Below are 14,516 nucleotides of genomic sequence, written 5' to 3'. Positions count from 1 at the left end.
GGGTTGGGAGTTGTGTGTAAGTGGAGAAGAGGAATGAATTGGGTGGGTACATATGTAAGACCTTGGTTCAAAAGTGAGAGAAGACTGAGAAGTATACTTTCATATCACCTGCCATTGGCCAGAACTTGATTTAAAGTACAAAGCCTTTGATTTAGTCTGCATGGAAGTGTGGACTTCCGGAGAAGGTAAAAGAGGGAGCACGGGAGACCTACCGTGCAAGGTCTAGAAAACCTGAGAGATGGATGTAAAGAAGTGAATGGGATACACGGGAAATGGCAGTCCTGGAAAGAGGCTCTGTGTCACGTGTCCCATGTCGTTACTTCCTCCCCATTAGTCTCTAGGTCTGTGAATGGGAGGCAGTAGGTACCAACTGTTCCTGGTAGGAAGCACTTTTGACTCTGGTTTCAGTTTACAAAATGATGTGGGGGAACTTAGAGCAATTCAAGAGGTGGATCAGTATGGTGGGAAAGACAAGCAGTGTAGAAGGAAGAACAAGGGCTTTAGAGACAAAAACAGTTGGCTTCAAATTGTCACCCTTCCATCTCCTCACTTCCTGACTCTGGATAAGTCATTTTACCTGTCCATGCTTTGGTTTCTCCAGTTATGAACATGAAACTAATACTCATCTCCTGGAGTTGCTTGTAAAGGTTCAACTAGGATGGTTTTAAATGGTGACTACTTAGAAGGTCCTCTATAAATGTTGGTATGCATTTCAGTTTGTTCCTAGGATGGTTAAATCTGGAGATGAGACTGGATTAACTCGTTTTCAGAAGCTCCAACTTTGTTTTAGAAGTCTGTCTAGATGTCATTTTAAGTGAGACTGATAGTAAAACATTTGGGATCCTAAGAACCCTGCCCTCTCTGCCTCTCAGATCTCATCTCTACCTCTTTACTGAAGCTTCTGAGGAATTTGGTTATAGAAAACCACTCATTTTACAGAAAGTGAATTGGTTCCACCAGGGCTTACGTGACTTGCTGAGAGTACCGCCGCTGCCCACAGTGGCAGAGCTGGAATGAACCCTAGGCTTTATGCACTCATGGGCTCTTTAATGTTGCCCTGGGACTTGGGCGAACTGATGGCATTTTGTATTGCTCATTTCTATTAGCCAGGTTTGGGGTGGAGTACAGAGAAGACTGGTGAGTGTGGTAAGAATTGCCACCTAGATTTGAAGAAATGACGCAGTGTTGAGGGCTTGCATCTCTGATAGACACGAACTGGTCGTGTTGCAGTGTCTCCTTGGTTTTGAGGCATTGTCTTTTCTCCTCAAACACACACACAAACCCTTACATCCCAGTGCCTGGTCACCACGCCACGCCACATCTGTGCCTTTGGGTTTTCTTCTGTTTAGAACATCTGGTCAGTACGGCATAAACAGCCTTCCCACAGTGAGTTGATACTGAATCTGTACTGTGTAAGTCTGAACAGCTCATTGCTGATTTTTGTTTGGTGTTTTGAAAGTTGCTCAAGCGCTTCAATATTAGTTAAAGGGCTGCAGCTTGGGAACCAGTGATTGAAGGTAAAGGCTTCTTGACGTTTTTGAAGCTACAAATTGTGTCAAAATCTGTTCTCCCCTAAGACATAAAGGAAGATCAAGGACGCTTTCAGTCATACATAGAGACGCCTGTCCTGCCAGTATGGCAGATGCTGAGAATGTATAATGAGAATGTTAGAAGCTGCACTGTATAGGTCGAGTGGTGGGGACCAGAGTTTGGGAACTGGGATTGGTCATGTGGGTTGGAGGATGGTCATTGTTTACATGGCAGATTTGCTTTCCCATCACTGTTAGAGGCCACTGGTGCCAGAGCATTCCCCTTTAAGAAACTTGAATTCAGCATGTACTGCCTCAACTTCAGGGGTTTAATGTAACAGCATGACGTACCTTACAGGTGAGAAAGGGGTGCTATGGGGCTGCCGTCCACTGGTGGTAGATTGCTGCTGGGTAATAAAGTTTCAAAATGAGTTTCTTTTTTTAATATAAAAGCCTTACATGGCTCATTACAGGCACACAAGAAAGCAAGGCAAACACGTTCCATCCAGGATCACCCAGAACATTATTGACATCTTTCATATCCCCTTGATGTTAACACCCTTCTCCCTGCCCCTTAATTTCTGAAAACACAGCATGCTTTGCTGCGTCAAAAGAAACCTGCCAACCAATTCCCTCATCCCCAGTCCACAGGTGCACTCTAATCTGTGGACATCTTAGAATTAACATAGATGAAAGGCTTGGAGGCTAGGTGACCTCTAAGATGACTTACAGCCTCAATAATCTTCAGTTTTATCTTCTCTGTCTTTTCCTACAATGCCTTGCTTCAGTGCCACCTGTGAAGCCATCCTTGACAGTGGAAATGGAAAGTGATTCCTAAAATTTGTATTACCTGGCATTTATGACTTGCATTGTAATTATTTTGGTTTATGGTCTGATGGGGAATTTTGAGGCCCTAAGATAAGGATAATGTAGTATTCCCTAGCTTTCAGCCATTGACGTAACTGAAGTCATTTTGTCATCATTTTAATAACTGGATGAGTTGCCTGAGTCAAGATGAAAAGTGGTCCAGGCTGACTTGAGTTTTGAGGAAAGCTTGGAGTCAAGTTTAGAAAACTGATGAGGGACCAGTAAAGAACACGGGAGGAACTGGGAAGGTGGGTATACCTAGTTTCAGCTTGAAAAGCAGCAGGTTTCTCAAGAGGAGACTGGTAGCTAGGACCAAGGCAGGTTGGACTGTGGCCTCCCATCTTTCTAGTTTTGTTGAAAAGACAATAGAGTAAGGTGTGGTTAAGGCAGTTCTCTACTGACTTTTCAGCCAGCCTCTCTTTCCCTAAACTAATCCTCATGCTGACTCCAGCAGTTAGTCTTTAGCATAGCGACTAAAAAGTGGTGGCTGCTTTTTCTGATCTGGCCTCCTTTCTGTTCTGTCTCCTAGATTAAAGTAGTTGCTTATGCTTACTGTAGGGAGGTCTGTGTACTACTATAAAGAAAATACTCTGGAATGGCCTCTTGAGGTGTGATTTAAGTTGAAATATGAAGAACAAGGAGCCAGCCAAGGGTGCTTGAACAGAGGGGCCAGCAGGAACTAAAGCTGAGGTTGACAGGAATTTGGGATGTTTGTGTGTGTGCTCAGTTGCATCCTATTAAATTTGTGATCCTATGGACTGTGGCCCTCCAGGCTCCTCTGTGGAATTTTCCAGACAAGAATACTGGAGCAGCTTGCCATTTCCTCCACCAGGGAATCTTCCTGATCCAGGGATGGAAACTGTGTCTCTTGCATTGGCAGGTGGATTCTTAACCACCGTGCCACCTGGGAAGCCCTTGGAATGTTTAGGAACTGCTAGACTATAGGCAGCTGAAGCCTGGTGAATAAGACAGAAATTGGCAGGAGCCAGATTAGGCAGGGCCTTGAAACCATTGTCTTAGGGAGCAGAATTTGTTCTTGACACAGTGGGAGCTGTTAAAGGGTTTCAAGCTGTCAAGGAATTTAGGCTAATGTTAAGTGGCAACAGTGGAAGTAGAAAAACTTCGTTCAACTATATTGCAAGATAGGAATTAAGAAAAAAAGACTTGGCACTATGAGGCTTTTGCAGTGGTTCAGGCGAGAGTGGTGGCAACGGTGAGTGCAAGACTGGACTGGCTGACGGACTGGATGTGAGGACAAGGTGGTCAGGGAAAGAGGAACTAAGGATGACTTCTCGGTGAATGGTCAACAGTGGAGAGGAAGAGGCTTGTGGGAAAATGGGGTTCTGTTTTGTTGTCTCACCCATGAAACTGAAGAACAGATGGCGAATGGGTAATGAGCTTTGAGTTCAGAGGATAGGACCAGATGAGCTAGACATTTAGGAGTTGTGCCCTTGTCCTGAACGCTGAGAAATGGGTGAGATCCATGGCCACAGTAGGGGTTTTGGCCTCTGATTGAATGGGGCCCTTCCTCCATAATAAACAGAAAGGAAGGAGAAGACAGTACCATTGCAGGTGTGTTTGTGGATTTGGCAGGGAGACAAGGGTGAAAGAGTATGTAGCTGGTGGCTCAGTAAACACGCAAGGGAACTCCCATAAGTTGATGAGTGCCCTTCAGAGGTGCACGCTCGTGTGTTATGCTGTAACCACGTGGCCACTGGGTGAGTTGTACTGAGCGTGACTTGGTGTAGACAAGTGGATTCTTTGGTATGAGCAGAATAGGTTTATCAGGGAGTTCAACTGAAGATGTTTGCAAGAGAGGGTGATTATAGCAGTGGCCCCTTGACCCCTCCAGGTGCATAAGTGAAAGTGAAGTCGCTCAGTCGTGTCCAACTCTTTGAGACCCCATGGACTATAGCCTGCCAGGCTCCTCCATCCATGGGATTTTCCAGGCAGGAGTACTGGAGTGGGTTGCCATTCTCTTCTCCAGGGGATCTTCCCGACCCGGGGATCGAACCTGGTCTCCCGCATTGCAGGCAGACTCTTTACCGTCTGGGCCACATGGGAAGCCAGGTGCATGGCTGGTGTCAAACACAGTTCAGTTCTAGTTCAGATTAGCCTTTATGAAAGTGTCTTGCTGTCAGTCACATGCGCTGGCTATGGGAAGGGTATGCAGCCACGTAACTCCAGAAGGCACTATGTGAACAGTGTGCAGACAGCATGCTTCTAGTTCTCAGAGTGGCCCGTGTGCGGTATATGAAGCTCAGCACAGGTATCCTAGCTCTTAGAAATGACCACGATCTTGGAGCTTCTATGGATATTTAAACTGCCTCCCAGTTTACAGCCTCCCTCACAGCATCCTTGCCTGGCTGCCCCTACTTGAACACCTTCATTGGTGGGGAGCTCATTACTTTGAGAAGCAACATGTACTAGCTGTACCACACCCTTTTGTCCTCCCTGCAGCAGCTCTAGAACCGAGGCAAGAGCTCCTGTCTCCTGCGCTCTGGTCCTTGCTCTTCATTCCCGTGAGTGAGGGGCACTGAAGCACCCAAGCAGGCAGATATGACTGGGGGCTGTCTTGTTCTCTCCAGTGAAGTAGTCTTTTTAAGCCAACTATTCCAGCCTCTTCTAAGAACTTTTAAAAAATCTTGGTGCTACAATCCGGTGTACAACTTATCTATCCCAGTGTTGTGTTCTAGTTTTTATAAACTGTGTTTTCATATTATCTAAAGGGATAGTACAGGAGAAGGCAATGGCACCCCACTCCAGTACTCTTGCCTGGAAAATCCCATGGACGGAGGAGCCTGGTAGGCTGCAGTCCATGGGGTTGCTAAGAGTCAGACACGACTGAGCGACTTCACTTTTCACTTTCATGCATTGGAGAAGGAAATGGCAACCCACTCCAGTGTTCTTGCTTGGAGAATCCCAGGAACGGGGGAGCCCTATGGGCTGCCATCTATGGGGTCGCATAGAGTCGGACATGACTGAAGCGACTTAGCAGCAGCAGCAAAGGGATAATACAAGAGACTTTAATAGGATCCAGATGTTTGTGATAGCCATCTAGCAACTCTATCAAAAAGAGAAATAAAGTTGTCTGGGTATAACTTGTTTTTAGTGGACTCATGTGGGCACCTAGTGGCCATCATGTTAGGTAACTGGTGAGACTTGCATGAGCCCTCTGAATTTTGTTAACAGTTGTTACACTCAACTGACTTTTCAAGATTGATACTTGTGTTCCATTCTAGTCTCTGGCAACCTTCTGTTTGTAATGTTTTCTCAAAGATTATTGATAATGAAGTTTCTCTGGTATAATTTGCTCGAACCAGATCACTTGAATTAAATCAAAGGGGCTCAAGTCTGATCAACCACAAGCTGAGAATAATATCCTAGGTTGGTGGTGGCTCAGCTGCCCTTACCATTCTGGGCATCATATGTACTATTCACCTATTATGACCTTGACATCTTAGGGGGGCGGTGTTTGCACGGCATGAGGGATGATGGCTCACTCTTTGGGTCACTGTAGCTTAGTGGTTAGGTGCTTGCCTGGATTCAGACAGGCCTGAGTCATGTCAGATTTTACCTCTGCCACTAATGAGCAGTATGACTTGGCAACTTACCTAACCTTGCCAAGCATCAGTTCCCTCATCTGTGAAATGAGTGTCTCACTTGAGGATTAAATGAAGCCTCTAATGAAGCTTGGCTCTTGGTAACCATTTCTTCCATATGGCCGTTATTATTCTCTTAAAGAGTTTGCTGGGTGGAGCTCCTGAGCACACAGGAACCTAGAGAGAAAGTAAATGTTTGGCCTCCCAGGGCAAGGCAGAAACACTGGGTACCCTGGACCCGTCCCCTGTTTCAGAAGGAAAGGCTGGGCACTCCTTGAGGGCCAGAGAGGAGTACTTTGACCTTTGGCCTAGTGAGAACAAGAGAGAACATTCCCCTCCTTTGTGTCCAGTTGTCTTAGGCAGGAAGTAGGAATGAAAAAAAGACACCTGTCTGCTTTATGACTTGAGAGAGGGCTCCAAGGCTTATCCTAGTTATCATGGTTGACAAGAAATAGAGGAGGGCCAGGGCTCCAGAAGAGAGAAGGAGGTGGAAGGGGGAACACCTGCTCTTAGAAAAGCAGGGCAGGGTCCTGCTCCCCTGGATAGAAGGCCAAAAGGGCTTGGAGAATTCCTCAACCTGTCCCCTATCCGCACCCTCACGATGATGGCTTCCTGAGAGCTGACTGCTCCTGCTTTGGGCGGTGGGGCTTAGCAGGAGGCAGGCAGGCAGGTAACTAGAGCTGAGATTCCTCTTCCATTCCTGAGCTGCTGCTGCACTCAGCAAATATAGTGCCAGGAATAGAGGAGTACACAGGGGTTCTGCTGGAGGTCTTGACCTCGGTGGTCAGATTAGGCCAAGATCTAGTTGAAGCTCTTTGCAGGAGGAGGGGGAGTTTCTGTGATTGTGTGGGAAATAAGTGAGGTGGAGTGTGGAGTGGGAGTAAAAAAGGTCTAGAGAATTAAAAAGGGTGATCTTCCTTGATTGCCTTTCATCCTAGTAGGAATAATAGGATGAGGGGTGGCTGGGGATGGGAGGGTCAGGAAGCTGGGATCTCAGGCTGAAATAGCTTTTGCTATGTACCTAGCTGTTATCTGCTAGGTAAGCAGGTAAGATCTTGAGAGATGGAGGGAAGGTGTCTTTAAGACCACACTGGGGACCTGGCCTACAGTGAGGTCCTGAGTCATGTCTGCATTTATTTTTCTCTCCTAGCATCACCACGCTTCCCAGTATCTTGGATGGAGGAGAGTAACACAAGCTCTCAGCATCCATGACCGCCTGGTGCCATCCTCACTCCATCCCGTCATGGGGCAAGGGTGGAGCAGGTTGGCCACAGCCACAGTGGGGCATCAGTTTTGCTTGAGGTCTGCCGGCAGGTGGCCAGCACCATGAAACTGCCCAGCCTTGGGCACTGTGTGGGCTGTGGAGGCCTCCACCTGCTTAGCCCCTTTCCAGGTTCCCTGATAGTTTGGCGACTAAGGTCCATCTAGTCAAGGCTATGGTTTTTCCTGTGGTCATGTATGGATGTGAGAGTTGGACTGTGAAGAAGGCAGAGCACCGAAGAATTGATGCGTTTGAACTGTGGTGTTGGAGAAGACTCTTGAGAGTCCCTTGGACTGCAAGGAGATCCAACCAGTCCATTCTGAAGGAGATCAACCCTGGGATTTCTTTGGAAGGAATGATGCTAAAACTGAAGCTCCAGTACTTTGGCCACCTCATGAGAAGAGTTGACTCATTGGAAAAGACTGATGCTGGGAGGGATTGGGGGCAGGAGGAGAAGGAGACGACCGAGGATGAGATGGCTGGATGGCATCACGGACTCGATGGACGTGAGTCTGAGTGAACTCCGGGAGATGGTGATGGACAGGGAGGCCTGGCGTGCTGCAATTCATGGGGTCTCAAAGAGTCGGGCATGACTGAGCAACTGAACTGAACTGACTGACTGATAGTTTGGCTGTCAGAGCTGAGCCACAGTGGTCTCAGCCACTCAGCAGATGGCTCCTTCCAGGGCCTGTGTGGACTGCGGCTGCTGCTGTCTCCCAGTGTCCTGTGGGACTTGGCTGGTGGAGCCCTAGGGGGCCTAGGTGTTCTGGAGCAGCTGTATCTCAGCCACACCAGCTGGCCCCCCCTGCACCCAGACTTTTCCTTCACCCCGTGCTCTCTACTCTGTCTAGACCTCTCAGAACCTGCTTGCCAGCCTGGACCCCTGCAGCCTGTGGAGCCTGGGAACCTGGGGCAGCCAGACCTGAGCCACAACCCAGCGGAGCTGGGCACCGCTGGGGTCGGGAGCCTCTTCCACCTGTGCTGGCAGAGCTGGCTGGGAACCAGCACAGCAAGTTAGGGGTGCAGCCCTGGCCCCCATGCCAGCCTGGAAGTGCTCCCTGGCTGGGACTGACATTAGTCAGCTGGAGGCCGAGGCCTTTGTAGCCCCGTGAGCACTGGGTCTCCTCTCTATTGTAGGCAACTGACTGCAGCATCTCAAGTTCAAGATATGATGGGCATTTGGACAGCAGGCATGATGCTGCTGCTGCTGCCTCAAACCCCTGAGTATGTGACTGTGGCCTGCAACAGGCCATTGGGAACCTGGATGACCTGTGGCACTTGCGTGTAGCCAGCCTGGGTTACTTGACTTGTAGCCCTGGGCAGCTGATGGGGTGGTGCTGAGCAGTGTGGATTCCCAGCTGGGCTGGTCACTGTGGCTGTGACCGTGGTTATGGTTGAGTGCAAGTGCAGGCGAGGCCCTGGGAGAACCAGAGAGCAGGGGAGCCCTCAAGAGGCAGCTGGGGGAGGGAGAAAAGATGGAGCTGTGATAAAGGAAAAGGGATGGTCCTTCGAGGTCTTTGGGGCTCAGTTGTCTGCCCAGGCATGTTGGAGGAGCGGTGGGAGGGGAGAGAGAAATGGCTGTGTTCAACTCTCGGGGCCTAGGACCGACCACCCCTCCCTATTTACCCCTGATCTAGCATAATGCTCTCATCTTTCCCAGCCCTGGGAAGAGCAGTCTGGCCCCTAGTCCTCAACACCTCTTTGGGGACGAGGGAACTAAAAGGTAGAAAGACCAGAGGGAACGGGTGGGATGGGTACAGTCAAAGTTGCTCAGTCGTGTCCAACTCTTTGCGACCCTATGGACTGTAGCCCACTAGGCTCCTCTATCCATGGAATGCTCCAGGCAAGAATACTGGAGTGGGTTGCCATTCCCTTCTCCAGGGGATCTTCCTGACCCAGGGATCGAACCCAGGCCTCCTGCATTGCAGGCAGATTCTTAACCATCTGAGCCACCAGGGAAGCCCTATAAGGAAAGCATTCATCTTTGTCTCCTTTCTCTTGCTCACACGTATTCCTGGCCTCTGCTGCTGGGGACTTGATCAGAAGCTGGTTGCAAAAGTTATGATGGAGGTTGGGTGGGTAAGGGTATTGTTCCCATGGGCACAAGCCAGGCAGGCTTCTAGAACTATTTTGTGGACATACACTGATCCCAGTTCTCAGCACTTTGCTCCTTCCTGATGGCTGTGCATTTTGACTCATTTGAATTGGGGATAGCTGAGGAGATTGGAAAAACAAAAACAGTCGGAAAGTTGATGCTGTAGTATGTGCCTGTATTTTGGTAAAAACTTGCCTCATGTGGTGGGAGGGGGTAGGAAGGGTAGGCAAAATAACCTTTAACCCATTCTTTTTCTCATTCCCTTTGACTGGAGTTTTCCCACCCTCACCCTCAACTCCCCACCCCAGCAATCACACGATCTCATTCTCTAGTTTTCCCCCTGGATATATCCCTTTCTCACATTCTTTCTGATACACCCAGACTTTAATCATAGTGACTTTGTAAAAAAAAAAAAGAAAAAGAGATGTGAAAAGTGTTTTATTGTCCAGCTTTCACTGGCTGATTGGGAATTTTAAATTCCTATCTTCAGAAATGCTACTTGAACATAAGCTCCTCCCTTCCCCAGGGAAGAAACACACCTTACAAAAGGACCTTACAAAAGTGCTTACAGAGTCTTCAATATTAGAAGATGAATTTGTATGTTGCAGGGTGGTAGATGGGGTGCAGGAAGATTAGGTGGGGGTGGCTGTGTGGTGACAATCCCAAAGTGCCTCAAACTTTTGCTCATTTGTTCAACGAAGTTACCGAGACGACATAGTGGTAACACGTTTTGTTCATTTACTTATCTATTTGGCACACATCTGAATGCATCTCGTCTACCTGGCCCTGTCAATAGAATAGTAGGCAGAAACCAGACATTGTCCGTGCCATCATGGAGCTCACAGTCTAGTGTTAATCTAGTCATCAATAGACAAGTCACAAATATACAATCGCTAATGTACTGAGTCAAGGGAGAGGTGCCTGATGGTTATGAGAACAAGATAGGGATCTGAGAACAAATAAGTCCAAAGAAAAAGTGGGGGAGACCAGTCGGAAGCCTGATGCAGCTAAACTGAAAAAAGTGTAGCTTGGGCTAGAGTCGGAGCACTAGAGCTGGAGGGATGGAGTGCTTGAGATGACCCATATTTCCTCGTCAGGTCTCTCTCCTCTCAGGGGACAGAAGAAAGCCAAATCAAGACCAAAGTTGTCTACAAGTGGCTCTGAGCAGACCCTCTTACTCTAAACCTAAAACAGAAGCAGAGGGATTTCGTATGTGTGATTTCCTGTGTGTGTGTGTGTTGTGTACACCATTCACTGAACCCCTACTGTGTGCTGGGACCAACCCTGTGACGTCGATGTCATTCCAGTTTCCCAGATGAATCTTGTAAAGTATGGCAGATATGTTGAAAGTCACAGAGTTGCATTAGAGTTGGAGCCCAGGTTTAGCTGTATTCAAAGGCTAGTTCGCTTACTATTCCTTCCTCTACTCTAGTTTTCAGTTTTGCAGCTATAAGAAAGGACCCTGAGGCTCCCTCGGCAGAAAGAAAAACGGAATCCTGCAGCTACAATACTTTCTTCAGTCCAGAACTAGAGAGAGAGAGCTTTGTTTCCCGACGGAAGCCGGGGTGGGGGGCGGGGAAAAAAAAAAAACCCCGCGAGACCCGGAAGTTGCGCGTCGCATCCTGGCGCCGGCCTTTCCCTGGCCGCCGGGTGAGGCTGCGGCGGACTGCCCTTCCTCAAGATGGCGTCGAAGATGGGTTCGCGACGGTGGATGTTGCAGCTGATCATGCAGTTGGGTTCTGTGTTGCTCACACGCTGCCCCTTCTGGGGCTGCTTCAGCCAGCTCATGCTGTATGCTGAGAGGGCCGAGGCGCGCCGGTGAGCGGGTCCGTGCGGTCGCCGAATGTGGTGGGGGCGGTCCGGCCCGTCCTAAGAATGGGGGTGCGGTGAGGTGGGGAAGAAGTTGTGGCCTAGAAGTTGGGACCCTTGGACTGGAAGGAACTGGGACCTCGGACTTGTTAGGGACTGTGGTCTGGAGCATGGTGGGCATCGAGCTTAGTGCGGGGGTCCTAGCCATGAGAGGGGGCTCAGGTTTGGAGAAGCAGTTGAGTTTGCGGGAACCCGAGGAGTCTCAAGACTCTTCTTCCCGCTTCATCCTTTGCTTCCCTCTGTCCTCGTTCCTTCCCCCTTCCCTACTCGCAGGAAGCCTGACATCCCAGTACCCTACCTGTACTTCGACATGGGGGCAGCCGTGCTGTGCGCTAGCTTCATGTCCTTTGGAGTGAAGCGGCGCTGGTTCGCGCTGGGGGCCGCACTCCAGCTTGCCGTTAGCACCTATGCCGCCTACATCGGGGGCTACGTCCACTACGGGGACTGGCTGAAGGTGAGCACCTCGCCCCTAGGTGGGATTTGGCTGTAGTGCTGGGGAAGCCGGTGCCTGGGACAGCTGGACATTGCCTGTTATTAGCCAGGAGCACAGTGCGAAGCCTGGGAAGGTTGAACCCCTTGATTTGTAGCGGTTATTACAGACCACAAGAACGGAAGGACCTTAGAGACCAGGAAACCTCCCCCTCAGAGTGCAGAAATTGAGGTCCAGAGATGGGAAACAGACTTTCCCAAAATTACACCGCAGTTAGCATTACAAGTGGGACCAGAACCCAGGTCACCTGGTTCCCAGAACTCTACATCATTAGTTATCAGAACCAGGGAGAAAGGAACCTTAGAGAGTACCTAGTCCACCCATCAGATTTTATGAAATTTATCTAATCCAAGGGCAGCATTCAATCCTGTAGATTCCAGGACTTGTGCCAGGCACTACAGGCTTGGAGATGGGCCTGGACCAAGGCATTACCGGCAAGGAATGGACTGGCAGTCAATTAGGGGAGGCAGGTGTGAGAATAGCTACTGGACGGTGAGATCATTGGTTAGTTTGGGGAACAAAATATACCCTATGGCAGAAAGAATATTGAACTTTGAATGTGCAGACCTGGGGCTGGGGAGAGGGGCAAACACTTGGTATCTGGGTTCTGCCACTTTCTGTAGGACCTTGGACAAGTTTATTAACCCCTCTGGGCCTCAATTTCCACTTCTGATAAAAAGAATTATCTTTCTCTGCTCTACCTGCTCATGATAATGGTAAGAGGGTTCATCAGATGAACCGGGATGTGTAGAGATGGGCAGTTCTGTGCTCCAAGCAGCCAGGAGAAGTGCAATGGCTTCAGTTTCTGATTGGGGTCCCCTCGCCTTGGCCTAGGTCCGTATGTACTCACGTACAGTTGCCATCATCGGTGGCTTTCTTGTGCTGGCCAGCGGTGCTGGGGAGCTGTACCGTCGGAAACCCCGCAGCCGTTCCCTCCAGTCCACCGGCCAGGTCTTCCTGGGCATCTACCTCGTCTGTGTGGTAGGTTGGGGGATTGTTGACCGGAGGTGCTTTACTGGGAGTGAGCTGTGAACCGATGCCTGGTGCCTGGCAGAACCCAGAGAGGTGGACAGAATGAGGCTTGCATGTAGTTCCTGAGGGCTTGACTCCCAGCAGTTGCCCCCTCCAGCTTCTGGGCCTTGGGAGCCTTTCAAGTGCCTGAGACCTGGCTGAGAGTCCCTTCTTCCAACATTATTGCTACCAGGGAGAGAAGAGGGTGAATTGACCATTCAGTCCCAAGCCTGAGAGCCAGGAGGACAAGAGGGACTGGGCCTCTCATGGCTTCACCCCCCAGAGGACTGAGAGAGGGGACAAAGGAGAGGTTTGGTAGAGTTCAGGTCCCACCTGGGGCTTTGCCACTTAGAGCTGATGGGGCTGCCTGGCAGAGCCAGTTACATTCTCCCTGGTGCTGGGAGTGGGGCCAGTGTGGAAGGGAATGTCAATGGGCCTCAGGTCACTTAGCTTCATCTTAGATACAGAGCACCATCTCCCGTGTGCAGAGCTCTGTATTCAGAGGTGAGAGCCCCAGCCTGACTGTGGACCCTCTTTCCTTCTGAGCCCCCAGGGTCAGGAGAGACAGAGACCCTGGCCTCACGGAGCTCCCTCGTCCGAGGGGAGACACAGGTCTTACTTTCAGAAAGCCCCAAGTCCGAGAGGGGAGTCCAAAGCCCACCTGGTAGGGGCTGGCTTGCATCTCAGGGGTGGCCTTCCCAGAATAGGCTTCTCAGCCTGTTCGGAGCCTCAGAGGACGGTGTGTCTCTAGGCCTACTCACTGCAGCACAGCAAGGAGGACCGGCTGGCGTATCTGAACCATCTCCCAGGCGGGGAGCTGATGGTCCAGCTCTTCTTCGTGCTCTATGGCGTCCTGGCCCTGGCCTTCCTGTCGGGCTACTACGTGACCCTGGCTGCCCAGATTTTGTCTGTCCTGCTGCCCCCGGTCATGCTGCTCATTGACGGCAACGTGGCCTACTGGCACAACACGCGACGCGTTGAATTCTGGAACCAGATGAAGCTCCTTGGAGAGAGTGTGGGCATCTTCGGGGCCGCTGTCATCCTGGCCACTGACGGCTGAGTTGCGCAGCGCGAGTCTGAGAACTGGGGGCGGGGAGCCACTGAAGGCCACCCTCCATTCCTCCTTGCTGGCCCAGTTATGTTTATTTATGCTTTTTGGTCTGTTTGTTTGATCCTTTGCGTTATGTGCATGTGTGTGTGTGTATGTTGGCAAGAGGCAGGTCTCTTCCCCAGTTCCTGGGCTCAGGCCTTGGTGGGGTGGGAGCCCTGATGACTCTGCCCTACGGTTTCCTTTTCCTGTTTGTTCTGAGGAGAGCTGAGGCCAGCTGTTCTCCTGGGTCTCCTGTCCCAGGAAACGGAGTAAGGCAGGGCTGTGGGGGCAGGGGTTGAGGGCAGGGAACACTGAGAGTGGGAGACAGAGGGAGGAAGACCAAGAACCGGAAGTGAGCCAGTGTGAAAGATCCCTCTTTGAGCCTGGCAGATGCAGCTAGGCTCTGCAGTGCTTTTCTGAGACTGACACCGAGTATTGACACATGGATCAGGCCCAGGTGGAGTAGAGGGGCTGCGCACTACGGAAGTCGTGGGCTCTCAGGGTGTGCCAGGAGCAGACACAGCACTAGCTGTCACCCACCTCGAGGGCAGAGCAGGCCCCAGTCTACTCTGGAGTGTGCAGGGGTGGGGCAGGCAGGGGCCAACTTCCTGCCTCTGGCCTTCTGTTTCCAGCTCTGTGGTTGGCCTGCTGTGGGTGAGTGCCCTCCCAAACACCAGACCACACAGTCCTCCAAAATTAAAC

At 50.4% G+C, this 14,516-nt stretch overlaps 1 protein-coding gene across 1 annotated transcript; it reads left to right on the top strand.

Moving 5' to 3' along the window:
* The first annotated feature begins 11,032 nt into the window (after positions 1-11,032).
* Positions 11,033-14,483, top strand: TMEM101 (transmembrane protein 101). The gene is made up of 4 exons (XM_068978414.1): positions 11,033-11,172; positions 11,497-11,677; positions 12,548-12,694; positions 13,476-14,483. Exons 1-4 carry the CDS (start codon positions 11,036-11,038, stop codon positions 13,782-13,784), a joined length of 774 nt encoding a protein of 257 aa, XP_068834515.1. The 5' UTR covers positions 11,033-11,035; the 3' UTR covers positions 13,785-14,483.
* Positions 14,484-14,516: the final 33 nt, after the last annotated feature.

This window comes from Capricornis sumatraensis, chromosome 8 (assembly GCF_032405125.1).
Source record: "Capricornis sumatraensis isolate serow.1 chromosome 8, serow.2, whole genome shotgun sequence".
NCBI classification, from domain to species: Eukaryota; Metazoa; Chordata; class Mammalia; order Artiodactyla; family Bovidae; genus Capricornis; species Capricornis sumatraensis.
This window is presented reverse-complemented; position numbering and strand designations above follow the sequence as displayed.

Excerpts from the sequence above, each read along its gene's own strand:
- TMEM101 (XM_068978414.1), top strand. The coding sequence starts at position 11,036 with ATGGCGTCGAAGATGGGTTCGCGACGGTGGATGTTGCAGCTGATCATG. Across the intron at positions 11,173-11,496 it reads GAGAGGGCCGAGGCGCGCCG|GAAGCCTGACATCCCAGTAC; the intron begins GTGAGCGGGTCC and ends CCCTACTCGCAG. Across the intron at positions 12,695-13,475 it reads GCATCTACCTCGTCTGTGTG|GCCTACTCACTGCAGCACAG; the intron begins GTAGGTTGGGGG and ends GTGTGTCTCTAG.